The 15,735-nt window shown below is 36.1% G+C and overlaps 1 protein-coding gene across 5 annotated transcripts in view; it reads left to right on the forward strand.

Moving 5' to 3' along the window:
* The window catches only part of LPIN2 (lipin 2), a 45,577-nt gene extending 30,770 nt beyond the window's left edge, over positions 1-14,807 (forward strand). For all 5 annotated transcript variants that reach the window (XM_084510683.1, XM_084510682.1, XM_084510680.1 and 2 more), the window contains 12 exons: positions 867-1,054; positions 1,968-2,061; positions 2,418-2,487; positions 2,592-2,681; positions 3,403-3,485; positions 4,626-4,767; positions 5,614-5,762; positions 6,219-6,305; positions 8,035-8,187; positions 9,212-9,326; positions 9,995-10,098; positions 10,434-14,807. In XM_084510683.1, the coding sequence (XP_084366809.1) occupies positions 867-1,054; positions 1,968-2,061; positions 2,418-2,487; positions 2,592-2,681; positions 3,403-3,485; positions 4,626-4,767; positions 5,614-5,762; positions 6,219-6,305; positions 8,035-8,187; positions 9,212-9,326; positions 9,995-10,098; positions 10,434-10,578 (1,420 nt within the window). In that variant the 3' untranslated portion in view covers positions 10,579-14,807. The remainder of the gene's footprint in view (positions 1-866; positions 1,055-1,967; positions 2,062-2,417; positions 2,488-2,591; positions 2,682-3,402; positions 3,486-4,625; positions 4,768-5,613; positions 5,763-6,218; positions 6,306-8,034; positions 8,188-9,211; positions 9,327-9,994; positions 10,099-10,433) is intronic.
* Positions 14,808-15,735: the final 928 nt, after the last annotated feature.

Consider the following 15,735-nt stretch of genomic DNA (forward strand, 5'->3'; position numbering starts at 1 on the left):
AACACACATCAGTTTATTTTTTACATGCCCTGTACATTCTTTCCAGCTAATTTTTAAATATCAAAACAGACAAAAACAATCACTTACAATCTTTGTGCAAGGATCAGTCTCAAAATTCCCTCGTTTTGTATTTTATGAAATCTAAGTCTTCTAGGTACTTCTAAAATACTCTACAAAATTCTTCCAGGACAGTCATTCTGGAAAAATACAGCCTAATAAGGAAGAAATGTCTAACTTCTGTTGACCTGTGAACTTTTCAGTTTGTGGGTCTGGGGGCAGGATTGATAGCAACAGGAGAACATAACTGTAAAAAGTTTTAGTTGTATTTTGATAGTTACTAATAATCATAATGTTAGATGTCAGTATGGTATTTTTCTTATTTAAAAGACAACCTATTGCAGTTCTTTTTCCAAACAGTGTTCTAAAAAATATAAAGCAATGTCCTTTTTCCTTCTTATTCTTATTCTACAACGTTCTGGTAAAGACTGAGGAGCATGGTATTGTTCTGTGGCTATAGCATGTAGAGGAATTTTCCTCATTTAAATCCAGTTTTGTTGCAGGCAAAAGAAATGTAATTACTTCCCAATTTAGATGGATGTTGGGAGGAGAACTGGACACTATCGATAGAGATTAATAAAGGGTTTGCGTGTATGTGTCTGATTTCTCTTTATTATTAAATTTATGTATTTATGTTGTAAAATGATGCAGGACATTAGAAAAATGCAACAGCAAGATCATTTTTGATTAATCGTACAGCTCATTCCATAATCTAAAATCTATACATCTGCTTGCAAGAGAAATAATTATGGAAAATGTGATTCTTTTTTCCTTTTTTTCCTTTTTTTTTTTTTTTCCCTTCCCTGTAGTGATTCCGATCCAGGCTTCAGGCAGTGGGCTGAGTCAGATACCCTTTCTGGTTCTCAGTCACCCCAGTCAGTAGGAAGCGCTGCTGCCGATAGTGGCACAGAGTGCATGTCTGATTCTGCTATGGACTTGCCTGATGTTACTCTCTCACTTTGTGGAGGTCTCAATGAAAACGGGGAGATTTCTAAAGGTATGTGAGAAACTAAATCATAAATGGTAGTAAAGCTCAGGCAGTTAAATGAAGTGGTGTGTGTGTGCGTGCATATATATGGTAGAAATAGAAATTATTTCTACCTTATGAAGCTTTGGCCTATAATTAGGCTTATGTTGAGAAGCATATTCCATTTTCTAAAATTCTTAAGCATTTGCCAAGCAGAGATTGTGGAATTTAGCCTGAAGTTAGTCAAGAGCACGTAGAGTCTTGAGAAATGCTTTTCTCCTTTTTCATGCTACACATTACGCGTCTGACTAACCAGTCTTATTTCTGTTTGCAGTTCCTTGTTTACTCCAATATAAATCTTCACAAACCGTATTCTTCCTAATTGCTTGGTGTTTTCCCTTGGTGGTGTTTTTTAGCCATTGCGAGACTAATTTATTATCTTATCTCCTGTTCTACTTTTCCTATCCTAAATGTTTTTTAACCCTTAGCTTTCTTACCTGTTGATTCTTCTGTCTTTGTACTAACTTCAGTGCTAACAATGTTAACTTCAGCATTTAACTTCAGTTTTATGTATTCTGAGTAAGCTTCTAGTAGTGCATAATTTTCATCAGTGTTTTTAGTATTACTTTTTTTTTTTTTAATGATCATCCCATCTCTTAAGTCATCAAGTGAAAATTGTATGAATATTATAAGGGCTCAGAACAAATCCTTCTTCTAGTTTCTTATTTCTTACTTCCTGTGACTGTTAAAGTGTTATGAGGGTTTCCTTGCTACTGAGAAGGCAGTCAGGTTCTTGACAGGTAGGCCATATTAGCATATCTTAAGTGATGCTGCAAAATTAGCAAAGACTCTGAAGTGACAAAGCATTTTCCTAGACACAGACTAATCAGACATTTTAGGATTCCGTATTACTAATTTTAATCCAAATCTGCTTCTATTGCAGAAAAGTTCATGGAACATATTATTACTTATCATGAATTTGCTGAGAACCCTGGACTCATAGACAATCCTAATTTGGTAATAAGGATTTACAACAGGTAAGTCCTCTGTATCATAAAATCAGTTCGTAGAGAACCTTATTTAAAATCTACCCTATCAAGCGAGTGCATTTCTCAGCTTCCATTTTGACTTATTTTTTGATGGATCTGCTGCTTGGTCATAAAGAAAAATGCTTAAAGCTAGATTTAGTGCAAGCTTTTAGTTCAAAATCAAAGTGAGATTTCATTTCAGCACTGATGTTGGTGTGTATATTAAAATAATTCCACTTGCAACAAACTTTAGTTGTTGGCAGGAAACACATCTTTTCATCAACAAAAGGACAGTTTGCACGCTGGTATTTATTAACCTCTATTCGGGTTTTGTAATAACTTATCAATAATGTGTTTTTAAACAGGTATTATAACTGGGCGTTGGCTGCTCCAATGATTCTGAGTTTGCAAGTGTTTCAGAAAAGTTTGCCTAAGGTAAATGAGATGTATACTTCTTAAAGATTTTGCATGTAGTAATACACTTACCTTTTTATTCTGTTTTTTTCTACACAAACTTAAAAACATACCTATTTTTTCAGGCTACTGTTGAGTCTTGGGTCAAAGAAAAGATGCCAAAGAAGTCTGGAAGGTGGTGGTTCTGGCGCAAGAGAGAAAGCATGACTAAACAGGTAATCAATTTTATATTTTCCTCATCTATTAAAAGATTTTAGAAGTCCATTTGTCAAAAGTGCCTCAGAACACTTCTCATACAGCTCTGTCACTGACTGCCAGCTGGGAGTTACTCATTGGTGCAGTACCTATTGCTACTTCTGAATATTTCATCTGAAATACTACATAATTTTTCATTGCTCCTAGTTGCTTCAACAACTTATTCAGCTTTTGCACATTATTCTTCAAACCCTTTCTTCTAAGCCATAAGCTTAGTCAAGTCAAAGCTACTCTTCAGTCATTGCAATATATTTCAGGAATTTATACACAAATTAAGTAGGTGCACAGTAGATGTTATGCTGAGACACTCCATTTTAGACTGTTATCTAAACCTTGAATATGTCCTAAATCTTCCCTTTTTTAAAAACCTGATTTTTACAAGCTTAGAGATTGACTTTCCTTTAATGCTAAATTCATCATTTCAAGCTAGTATTTCTCAGTTTCGGGTGCGTGGAGTGTTTTTTGTTTTTTTTTTTCTTGGTAGACTGAAAAGCTTTAACAGATCACTCCTTCATAGGGAACCTTTTTGTTAAATAATTCTCAGAATGAGTGATTCTGAGACTTGATGTAGCGTATGTACTATACTGATAGCTATTTGCTTACGTATGAACTGTTGAGTTCACTTGGATCATTTTAAAATGCTTAAATATCAATGTGTTCTTTATTGTCATGTTGCTTTAGATACCAGAAGCAAAAGAGGGGAAGTCTGAGACGCAAAGAGCAAATGAACTGCCAGCAACTATAAAAGAGCAAGTTAATAGTAGGTGTGTTCCTGCCTGAAGAATATTTTGTGTACTGAATAGTCTCTCCCTCTTTCTCTCTCTCCTTCTCTCCCTCCCTCCTTCCCTGCCTCCCTCCCTCTCTCGAGGAAGAATTCAGTAGGAGTTCACTGTGGGAGAAATGTTTTCCTCTAAGCTATTGAAGAGAAGCCAGATGTGTTTGGTAAACAACTCAACAAAATTAATGTGGCAGTAAACATTGTAGCAACTACAAATACACTACAGTTATGTCCTGAATCCTATTGTTTTTACTTCTTAAATTCCAATGTAACTGACAGAACAACAAAGACATATATGGTAACCTTTAGCAATGGGCCACCACCCTATAATTTACTAGTGGGATTGTTTGAGATATCATTTGATGTTCTTTTGTATAATCATAATAGGCTTTGAATAACTTAAACCATATGCATTTTTTGTAACATGAAATTACTGAAACAATAAAATGGCATTAATTACAGTACACAAGTTGCCCAAGATTGTAATGGGAAACTAGCAGTATTTAGCACAAAACTGTTTCAGTCTAAATATGTACACTCATATTTTCCCATGATTTCATGAAGATACTTGTAAATGTTTTTGTTTTTAAGATTTAAGAAACTGAATATACTGTGAAATTAAGATAAATTAAATGCTACTTTTAATCTTGAAATCTCTAATTAGCAGAAAAACAAATCTGAATAACCTTAAAAGGTGAGCTACTCTGCTAATTTATCACATAGTTTAAAAAAAAATATAGTGACTGTGACAGCTTTTCTTTAAAAACAGGACACTATTACTCTCTTAGTATCCCTTTTCATCTGCAGTATACTTAATTAATCAACACAGTATTAGTGACCAATTGACAATGTCTTTACTAATTTCATCATGTGTGGAGCCAGCTAGACTGTGCATAGTAATACTTAGAGCTTCATCAGTAGTAGCATGCTTTACAAGTCTTATTTGCTTATAGGCATATACTGACTTTTTCTGGGCACAAACTAGACTTTGGACTTTGTTAATCTCTGCTGTCAGGCTAGTAGTGAATCCTTGGCATAACCAGAAATTAATCTTGTGTAGGAGTCTTTCATCATTAAAGAAAGATTTTTCTGGCGCTTACAATTATTCTGTTTGATGTCATGTTAGACCTCCAGAAGATGATTCTTCTAGTGATGAAGCATCACAAGAGTTGAAGGAATCCTTGAAAATAGATTCTACAGTAGAGCATCCGACCCATGGGAACATTCCATCTTACAAGAAGTCACTTAGACTCTCTTCGGACCAAATAGTAAGTGGCATGCCTTCATTGCACATAGAACGTGTCATAGTTATACTCTTTGTTTGACTGTAGAAGTTGGATTTTTTTCTCATTGTCACAAGGTAAGTGTAAACACATTTCACAAAGGCAAAAATGCTATTGGGTTGCTCTTTCAGCAGTAGAAAAAAGGAATGGGGAAACTTAACATGCAATATTTAGTTTTATTTTTAAATTTAAATAAAGTATTTTCCATTGCTGGTGTGGGCAGCTGCATTATTATTTTCCCTTTTTTTAAGGATCGTGATTCTGTATTTTGATTTAAAAAAAAAAATATTGTTAAGAAAGTGACATAGTCACTTCCTGCAATTTGGATATCCTGGGATATTAACTGTACATCTAGGTTGGTGTGCTGTTTATTAGTTTCAATCTAACTTACAAGTTCCTTCTGCTGTCTAAATATATGATCTCCATCATGGAAGAATTTTGAGGAAAGCACCCACTAGGTAGAAAATACCATTGCATGCTTGGTTGTTTACACATTTACTAAACAGAGTTATTTATATATATGCTAATATATTAGCAAATAGTATTTGCTAATAACATAAGCCTATGGTAATAGCAAGAATTAAAATAGGAAGGAGTCAAACACTTTCTGTTACTGCTGTGGTCAGTGCTGCTGTAATCAGATAAAGAACTTAGAGGCAAATACATGTACCCAGTACAAAGCAGGCTTTGCCAGTGAAATTGTGCCATTGTTAAACTATGGTTCACTTTTTTTGACAAGTTGATCAAAGCTGAAGAGGAAAATTTATAGGAGCCTTTTTCTGTGAGTTTATTCTTGATTCTAAAAATTCTATATTTCAATTTATTCTAAAGGCGAAGTTGAAACTCAGAGATGGCCCTAATGATGTTGTATTTAGTATTACAACCCAGTACCAAGGGACTTGCCGTTGTGCAGGAACAATATATCTCTGGAACTGGAATGACAAAATCATCATATCAGACATTGATGGAACAATAACCAAGTAAATATTATTTTTTCTTTTTTTGTATTTGATGCATTATCTTGCTTTATTGATGCTATCCTGCTTTTCAAGATCAGATAAAGAAGCTTGATTTAAGGTGACTTGACACTTTTATCAGCTGTAAGAAATATGTGTTGCTTTGATGTTGATTTGTACAGCAAACTAGAAGAGCCTTTTAAGAGACTAGTGTGACTAGCATGTGGCAACTGCCCTTTCCAGTCAGACTTCCTTCGGTTTAGCAACCATGGGTTAACTTGGAAACTGACTTGTGCTTTATGGCCTATCTAGTATTAACTAGTAGATATTAACTAGTACTATATCTAGTACTAACTCTCTTTTGAAATGGTTAGGACCTTCTGCAGAGGTATTTCTGTAAATACTCATAAATTGTTTATTCATTAGTAGTTGTCTTTAATGAACTTGTACAATTCCACCTATCTCCAATTTTCTTTTTAGGTCTGATGCTTTAGGACATATTCTCCCTCAGTTTGGCAAGGACTGGACTCATCAGGGCATTGCAAAACTCTATCATTCCATAAATGAGTGAGTATGTAATCTATGAGCAGCTAGGGCTTTCTGGAATTTGGGAATTAATGGGCAGGTAATTGAATTGCTGTTAATGATTTTTCAATTCGGTACAATGTGTTGGTCTAAATGATGGAAGGGAGCTACTTCTGTCATATACAAACAAAACTAAGTTTTTCCCTCAGATGTATACTTCAATAGGAATGAAAGCCAACACTTTTACTAGTTCCTCTTTCAAATGTTTGATTCTGCATTTGAGTTCTTAAAAACTGTGTAATATCATTGTGACTATGAGAGAGAACCATTAATAGAAATAGCTTCTCAAACAGTCATGCATATGTTTATCTTCACCAACTCAGGTTAATCACAAAGTCTTTACAAGCATAGCACACTGTAAATTCAAACCTAAACAGTGCCCTCCCAATATCTAAATATTCTGTGTTTTAATGTTTACTATCAAAGTCAAGTGAACTCTCCTTAGGATACATTTTTTTGTTCTGAAATGAACCTAATTAATAACTTGCCACTGACACAAAGGTTGGTGGCCTGGTTTAAGTTCTGTCACTCACTTTGCTGCGCTTCTGAAATAAGCTAACACCGTCCAGCAAATCACCAATTTCGCCATCTGCTCTCTGGGTTAGTCACCTGAATGTGCTCACCTTGTCTGCAAGAGCCATCAGAGGCAGCTCATGTGACTAGAAGAGGGGAGGAAGGAGATGAAAGATGATTTCACTGTTGTTGCAGTGGTGTGAGGTGTTCAGTTCAGAAGTATTGTGAACCACAGCCTTACAAATGTAGTGTGCAGTTAAGAGGAATATAGCCTTATTGTATTTATGTCCAACAACTTTATGCAGAATAAACCTGCATTGTTTCTCTTCCTTAGATTTGGTCATTTAACAAACTTTCAAACAAACCATACCAAAAAAACATGTGCGTTGATGATAGAAATAATAATTTGGTATTGAGGATAATGGGATGGCTAACTGTTAAAGCACTTCGTGATCCACTTAAAATAATCCATTTTTCTTTGGCTTAACATTTAGTAGTTTTTCTTTCCACTAAAATAAGTTTGGGGTCTTGGCAATCCATTTTTTGTGTGTGTGGTATTACATAGAGCTAAATTTTGTCTCTGGCCCCATGCAGTCTATGGAAGATAACCAGAACTTTGTTTTGTGCTCAGTGTATAATAGAAGAGTAATTTTGGGATTATTTGCCAAATTGAATCTTGTCTTTGAAAATGCACATAAACACTCAAGCCTTTTGTGTATGCAGTAACTGTGTACAAATCTGTTTAACAGATGGATCTACGAAGTCTTTAGGAAAAAAATTAGGGGCCGGATGAATGCTGGTTGTGCTTCCTTTGCTATGAGCTGCAAATTCTGGTAACAATATGGAGGAAAAATAAAAGACAGGAGATCTGGTATTCAATATTATGGAAACTGGGTGAAGCCAGTGTGACGTTTATCTAAACAGAGCTGAGTCCATCTAAATACATAATCTTAGTATTACCATTCTTGTTCTTCTTGCATTTCCTGTTTTTCAGTTTTGATTGAGTCGTTTTCAAACTATTACATGCTGTTCTGATTTAATAACAGCAGAACAGTCTTTTTCACTAGGAGTTTGTGAAGCTCACTGCAGCAAGCCAGTACCTAAACTGGTGCCTCTGGATGCTGCTGGTACAGGATGCCTGTGTTGACAAAGAATATCTTCAGCAGGAAAAGGAACTAAGTTGGTATTTCTTTTCCAGAAATGGTTACAAGTTTCTATACTGTTCTGCCCGTGCCATTGGAATGGCAGATATAACTAGAGGATACCTACACTGGGTGAATGACAAAGGAACAATTCTTCCCAGGGGACCTCTCATGTTGTCCCCCAGCAGTTTATTTTCTGCATTTCATAGGTAAGCACATGGGATTTCATATATCCATTCCCTCCTCATCTCAGACCAGGAAGCGAATTAAAAAGACTTCGGATGCTGATCATTATAACTGTGTATCCAAACATTCTGCTCTCTGCTTGGCTTGCTACTGAGACTCAGTGCCCCTCTAGTGATCACTTATAGGCGATTTGCATGAATTTCACTTGAAAGAAGTATACTTTTGTTTCTACGGACATGTTAGATGTGGCTAATAAACACAAAATGCCTGTCACAGTGCAGCTTGTTTTCTGCTTTCTATGTTCTTCCAATCTGTGAGTGATTACTATTAGGTTCTGCTTTCATCAGTGCTCTGATGCAAGATAAATTTAAAAACAAACAACAAAACAAAAACAAAACAAACAAAAAAACCCACGACATACCACTTAGTGTTAACAGTCTATCTTGCAATACTGGGAGTGTTCCGTACGTGACTGCTTACAGCTGGGTATGGAATTTAGCTGTGGCTCAGCCCAGCCAATCTTTTGAACCAGCTACAGTCTGCCTCATTTTTGATTGGAAGAGCTAATAGTGTAAAAGTATTTTTGTTCATTTTGTTGTTGTTGTTGTTGTTATTATTAAAATCAAACAACTGAGTCATGGCTAACAATGACAGCAGTTTCTGTTGTGGTCTCCTATTAGTCCTGCAGATTTTTTCAGAGGCAGGAATGGTAACAAGCTTATGTGTAATTGATTCAGTCTTCTGCTTTTGGTCTAGATGGTAATGTACGATAAAAGCAGTTCATAAACTGCAACCATGAGCTGTGAACTTCATCACAGTTAGTTAGCCTAGCTTAGTGAGTTTATTCACCTGTTTTTACTGTGAGTGTTGTTTTTATTCTTCTATTGTTTCTTGCATCATCCTTGGAAAAGTATTTGCCAGTATCTGTGTAACTAGCCACACTATGGACAGGAAATAATGAGAATATAAATATCAGATAAATTGGTGAAGGAGAGTACCCACTGCTTGGTCATGATTTAGAATTTGACTATTAATTTTCTATTTTAGGGAAGTCATAGAAAAGAAGCCTGAAAAATTCAAAATTGAATGTTTGAATGATATCAAGAACTTGTTTGCTCCCAGTAAACAGCCTTTCTATGCTGCTTTTGGAAACAGGCCCAATGTAAGTCTGAGACTTTCTCTTTGAAGGGTTAAAATGCATGAAACACTTGGGAGGGAAGGGAAATAGGCTTTTCTTTTTTTGTCTGTTAAAGTTTGAATGTGGGAATGGGACACTGATATTTCTATAGATTTGGCCATGCAGATTCTTAAATAAAAACTATAGCTTTAGAATTCCTTTACAAAAAAGATTACACAGATGTATTAGTATTCCCAGGGTCTTACTAAATACATAGCACCTTTCTATATTTTTTTCAGCAGTTTTGACAGCATTATAACTTAGGGGAATTCCATACTCCTCAAGCTTGAATCTTTTTTCCTATCATAGTTCCTGTACTTTCTCTGTAGCTCAGTGCTATTGTAAGAGAGCTTGAGAGAAGGGGTATTCCGAAGAGGAATGTTGTCACAGGGAGTAGTATGAGTCGTACCGTGTGGTAGAGATTTTGTGGTGCATATTTGTGGTCCAAGGCTTGAGAACAGACTTACGGGTTGTGGGTGGGGGAGATGCTTTGTTACAACGTATGCTTGTTGTTTATTTGTTTTAAGGAGTTTTGCTATATACTGTTGGATCAGCTTTTAAATCTCTTTTCTTATTCCTTCAAGAATTTGTTCGGTATATCACATTCAATAAGAAAGTGTCAAAGCATGTGCGTTTGTTCATGCTTTTCACAGGATGTCTATGCCTACATGCAAGTGGGAGTTCCAGACTGCAGAATATTTACTGTGAATCCAAAGGGTGAACTGATCCAAGAACGGACTAAAGGAAACAAGTCTTCGTAAGAGCATTTTTATTATTTCAGTTAAAGAAGGTTCTCGGCAATGAGATTACAAAATAATTACAGTTGTGACCATGATGATTCCTTATGATCTTCTGTTGCATGTGATACATTAAAAAAAAAAAAAAATGCCAGAGACTTACCACTTTGGATGCTTAACTTAAAACTTCTTGAAAAGAAAAGTAAGCTGGCAAAATAAAATTGAAAATTGCTTCTGCAGTAGTTGTACCTTATTTGACTATAGTTTTCTGGTCTAGACTTCTAAAGCTCTTTTTTGGCTACAGTTAACAGTAACTAGACTGTTAAATAATGGTCTTTCTTCTTTTTTAATATAGGTATTACAGACTAAGTGAGCTTGTGGAATATGTGTTCCCACTGCTTAATAAAGAACAGAGTTCTGCGTTTCCATGCCCAGAATTCAGCTCCTTTTGCTATTGGAGAGAACCTCTTCCTGACCTTAACATGGAAGATCTGGCTTGAAAAATACTTCTCACCTAGAAACGGACTTTCATGTTCAGCTACTCAACTTCAGTTTAAATGTGAAGAACTTTCTTAATGAAGATGCTAATTTACATACTGGTACCATAAGTCTTACTAAAGAAATCACTTTAACTCCGTTGGTGTAAGACGAAGAAAATGCAAAGCTACTGTCCATTTTTATGTTCTTTTTTTTTTAATGATATTGTTTGTCTTTATTGCTTGTCTTTATATACCTGTACTAAGGCACTTGAAATTGGCCTGCCATTGATGGCCGTGGTACTCAAGTGCTTCATGGCAACTAAATGCTGAGTGACTTTGCATTTTCATCAATCAGACCTTATTGTAAGCATAGATTTTTTTTTTTGTGTGTATTAGTCTTAATAGTATATTTTCTAAAACGAAGCCAAAAAGTGTATGGAAACTGCCAAATAGAATGTCAGACCTATTAATAGAAAACGTGGTCTAATGTTCAGGTGAGCAATTAGGCCATTTTGCAGAGGAGCCAGAACCTAAGACCCAGTGTGCTCTTTCTCAGCTAAAATACAGAAAGGTGTAGATATTATTAGCCTGACAGATTCTGAAGACATAAAATTCATCTTTAAATGTAAATATGCCTTTTGTCACATGTACGAGACTGTGCTTGTACAATTAATGCTCAGACTAATTCTGCTTTTTTTATATGCAACGCTTAAACTATTTCATTATCTTGTTAAAGTGAAAGTTGTCTTCAGATACTTGTATGGCTTTTGTTGCTTTCAGGCTGCACTATTTCATGTTGAATTTCCATCAAGAGAAGTCTTGAACGTTTCTGTAAGAGTTGGAGAGCTGGCATTTTAATTTTTTTTTTTTTCATCGTGGAGATTCATATGTGTGTGTATGCTGTGTAGGCCAGTAAAAAGTATGTACAGATTATATTCAGGGAATTGTTATACTAAAAAAAAAAAAAAAAAATGATGTATTTAATTTTTTAATTATCTACTGCAGGTCTTTCCAGAATTCTGTATTACAGGTTTTCACTAGCTGGAAGGAAATGCAGCTCAGTAGTGGGATTCCAGGTATGAGAATGGTTAAATGCTGCAGAGCAGAATAAAACCTTTTTTTCTTTTTCTTTTTTTTTTTTTCTTTTTCCTTTTGGTTTATTTGTAAGCATCATGCTGGTCATTCCTCAGGTTCAGATCAAGAGCCTGTGAACAAATTGCATTCCAAGTCTAGTGTTTATCAGCTGTGAAAGCAGCTAGTATTTCTCTCTCCAAAAATACTTGAAAACAAAAGTAGCTCTGCTTTTTAAGTTGGGTTGGTACATTTAAACTCCTTAGGACAGGTCCGTGGTGAGAATTGTATGTTTCCAACCCAGACAGCTTAAGGCCTACAGTCATTTAAATTTCAGTCCCAGGCTTTCCATGGTGCACAGTCTTTCCTGTCACTCCTTAAGCAAGTTCCTGAGGCTGTGCGTTAACAATCCCACCAGGGCGGCCATGTCCAGAATTTCCACCAGGCTCTGGGGCCAGGCTCTCTCCCTACACAGCTCCCAGTGGCCACACACTCCTGCGCAGGGAAGTGTGAGTGATTTTGAGCAGGCACTTGTACAGCTACTGCTGCGGTGCTTAGCCAGAGCTGCTTTTGATAGAAACATGGCTTGGGCAGGCCCCTCTGCTTCAGCTTACATGGCCTGAAAGCAGGAGAGGATCTCTACCTTTCTTTCACTACCCATAAAAGAGCATGCTCAGAGGATTTTGCCCCACCCACACGAATATTTTCTTTATCAGGCCTTAACCTTAATAGGTTAGAGTCTTAACCCTATGTTCTGAAATAACACCAGCCTAATGCTAGACAACTGGTGGACTGCTTGGGGGCAATAATTTTGGGACTATTTGTTTTCTTATAAAATTCTGGTGTATTCCTGTGACTATAAAACATCAGAAAAGAAGGGGAGAGGGAGAGGGTCAACATGAAACCTCCCTTTCAAAGCAGGAGTATGAGGGTGGGAAAGAAAATGCACCTGCCTGTCACTGTGTGCCATACATGTAAAGTGACTTGAAAGGCATCCTTCTTGTTCTTACACAGTGAGGACGAGACATTGCGACTGTTTCAGCAAATTCTTGCTCCTGTCACCAAACTACTTAGTGTTTAAGTAGATTTCATGGATTCAATTCAAGGCATGTTTTGCTGTACTGCATTTTTTTTGCACTTTCAGAAGCTTGCAAACATCATTCCATATATTTTGCTTTATTTTTTTTCAAATTAATTTAAATTCCATAGAAACTGAAATTCTCATGATCACTAAGTGCTTTGAAAATTGACAGAATTTGAGCTTTTAAGTCACTTAAATACTTCAAAACTTACAAGAACCCAACATATTTTAATTCCATTCCTCATGAAGGGAGTGAAGCTGCCTCTCCTAAAACAGTCCTCTGTGGATGACAAAATTTTCTTTACCATCCTTAATGTAGTCTTGGTGGCCTTGGTATTACACAGATTTTTGGAAAAAATAAAAGAACAAAAACCCACTTCCAGCAAAATAACTACCAGAGATGGGATTCCAAATTGTGATGATTGTTACTAAAGTTTGGCCATGTTTTGCTAACTTTTACTGAGTAAATTTTTTTCACTTAAATCCTATTCATCTTTTTGGATTGTCATAAAGACAAGCTGTGGATTGTAAGGTGGGGACTTGGATAAATGGGCAGGGTGGAGACATGGTATCAGGTCTGTCTCCAAATCCATGTGATTTAAGCTGGTGTGGTATGGGCGTGGCTGCAAAGAGCTCCCCATTCTGCTGACCTCTTATTTTGCAGTATAGGGATGTCCGAAAAGTTGCTTAGTTAACAATTCTGCTTTTCAATCTCTCTAACAGTTTTGATATTTGGGTTTTGATAAAATGTAAAAGATTTCTTGAGTATTTCTGATACAAGTCAGTTGTGGTGGGTTTGTTTGTTTGTTTTTCTTTTTAATTGACTTGTATTTGAAGCTTTGTTCCAGACTGTTTGTTAACCCTGCGTAGGGACAGAATTTGGGGTACTGTACCTGTAATTGTGTACCTACATGATTTGGATTCTTGGGCACTTTATTGACTAGAAAAGACATCTCATTGCTATCAAACCGTAGGCTTGTGCTGCAATATTAATATGAAGTGGGGTGTATAAAAACTACGCATTTGCCTATCCGTTGTTACTTTAGTTAAGAGAAGTGGCCTGAAGTTAGTGTCTGAGAACAAGTTGTGCTATACGTATTCAAAACTAGCGCAAGTGAAATCATTCTTTCTATGAAAGAGGAACTTCTAAGTGTGTGTGTCTGCAGGCGCACGCGCATCCCTGTTAAGACTGTGTTGTTGAAGATGCAGATCCTCTTAATGTTGGAAGCATGTCAAAAGCTGAGTCAACGATACCTGTCTGGGGATTAATAAAGGAACATTGCAATTCAGAACTTGTTAGTGACTTGGACGTTTCCCATTTCTATAATGATTTTAAGATCAGTAACTTAAGTGGTGCACATTTCTGGATTCATCTTTTTACACTGTACAAAACATGCTTGTACTTCAAAAGGTTGGGCTTTAACCCCTAATGTTATACAGTTGCATGTGCAATATGGCTCGCGTATCCTCAGCTTCTTGTCATCAGTGTATTCCTTAAAATATTTTTTTTTTCAGCTGGAAAAGTTTTAACACTTGTATTGACTCAGTTATGGAACTTCTGAAGCAAACTCTGAATCCACTTATGGTAAAGACAAAAATAAGATTTCATGTTAATATTTCATACAAGTCTTCCAGAAGATGCTGTCATACGAATGAATTGTTTAAATGACTGTAATGCGAATTCATAATGAAACATCAAAAATAGATAATGGATTTGAGATGCCTTTAAAGTGTCACTTTTGCCTAAAGAAGTTTGTTTCCAAAGTTGAATCCTGCTGAATAGAATGGAATTGTTTGGATTTTTTTATTGCAGTGTTAATTATTTCCAGATGAAAGTTACATTTTGGTTGAGTTTGAGGATAGGAAAACTCTCTTCATTAGTTTGTTTCATTTTTTATGTTGAAGATGTGAAATAACTGATTATTCAAGCAACCCAATCACTAATAAGGTAGAGTGTTTAAAACTGTCAAATCTGTGACCATACCAATATAGTGGTTTTTGTTAAGACTGGACTATCTTGGGTACAGTAACCCACACTTCAGTGCAATGTTTATTGATGTTCAGAACAATGTTATCACAATAAACAAACTTAAACTAATTTTTTCTTCAATTTGTGTTTACGAGTTCCATTCTTGTATTGCTAATCTAGTAAATGTGGATTTATTTAAATTGTGTTCATATCTTATATTTCAAGTTGCTCTAAGGACTGTGACATTTGCTTTCTTTCACACTTGGTTTACTCCTAGAGTATTTATACAGCTGACAAGTAATTGCTGTTATCAAATTTACATTGTCTTCCAATACCATTATTAGGTTATAATTTAATGAAAGCTAAGCATACATTCATAATGTAGAATCTGAGGTAACATACACTGTAGTCATAGACACATCTCAGGAATACACAAGCTGCCTTGAATAAAATACTGCAGCTACAGGGTGTGAACACTTGTACACCTGCCCTAGTTTGGAGTTTCATCCTAATTAAATCCAAGCAACATGTTCATTTCAAAGCAAAAAAAAAAAAAAAAAAAAAACAAACAAAAAAAAAAAACACCAATCATTTCAATCACACAAATGTATGATAGATCTGCATGGATGTGTAAATCATGTGGTGCAATGCAGGTGTACCACTTGTACTGCTGCTCCCACTGCACAGCAGCTCTCTTCTGTCCAGATACAGAGCCTGGTGCTAGAATTTTATCTCCTGCTGCAGAAGCAGAGTTTCCATTTCTATTTAGTTTCCCCTGTGACTCTGCTCATACCCTGTGCCCTTCACACCCGGGTCTCTTCAGTCTTCATACCATGCTTCTGTCGCTGCCCATCTTTCACACCTAGGTTTCAGCACTTGTCTGTGGTGTGCAGTGAGCAACAAAGGGCAGGCAAGTCCTGTGCATGCCAAATGCTCAAAAGTGTTAGAGGAATATTGTCTGTGCTCAAATTGTTCCTCCTGTATCCCTCCTATCCCGTTCTTGGTGGGTGGATAGTTTTGTCTTGGAGGAGTTGTCTTAGATCTAGGGCCCTCTCTG

The sequence above is a fragment of the Aythya ferina genome (genome assembly GCF_964211825.1).
Source record: "Aythya ferina genome assembly, chromosome: 2".
NCBI lineage: Eukaryota > Metazoa > Chordata > Aves > Anseriformes > Anatidae > Aythya > Aythya ferina.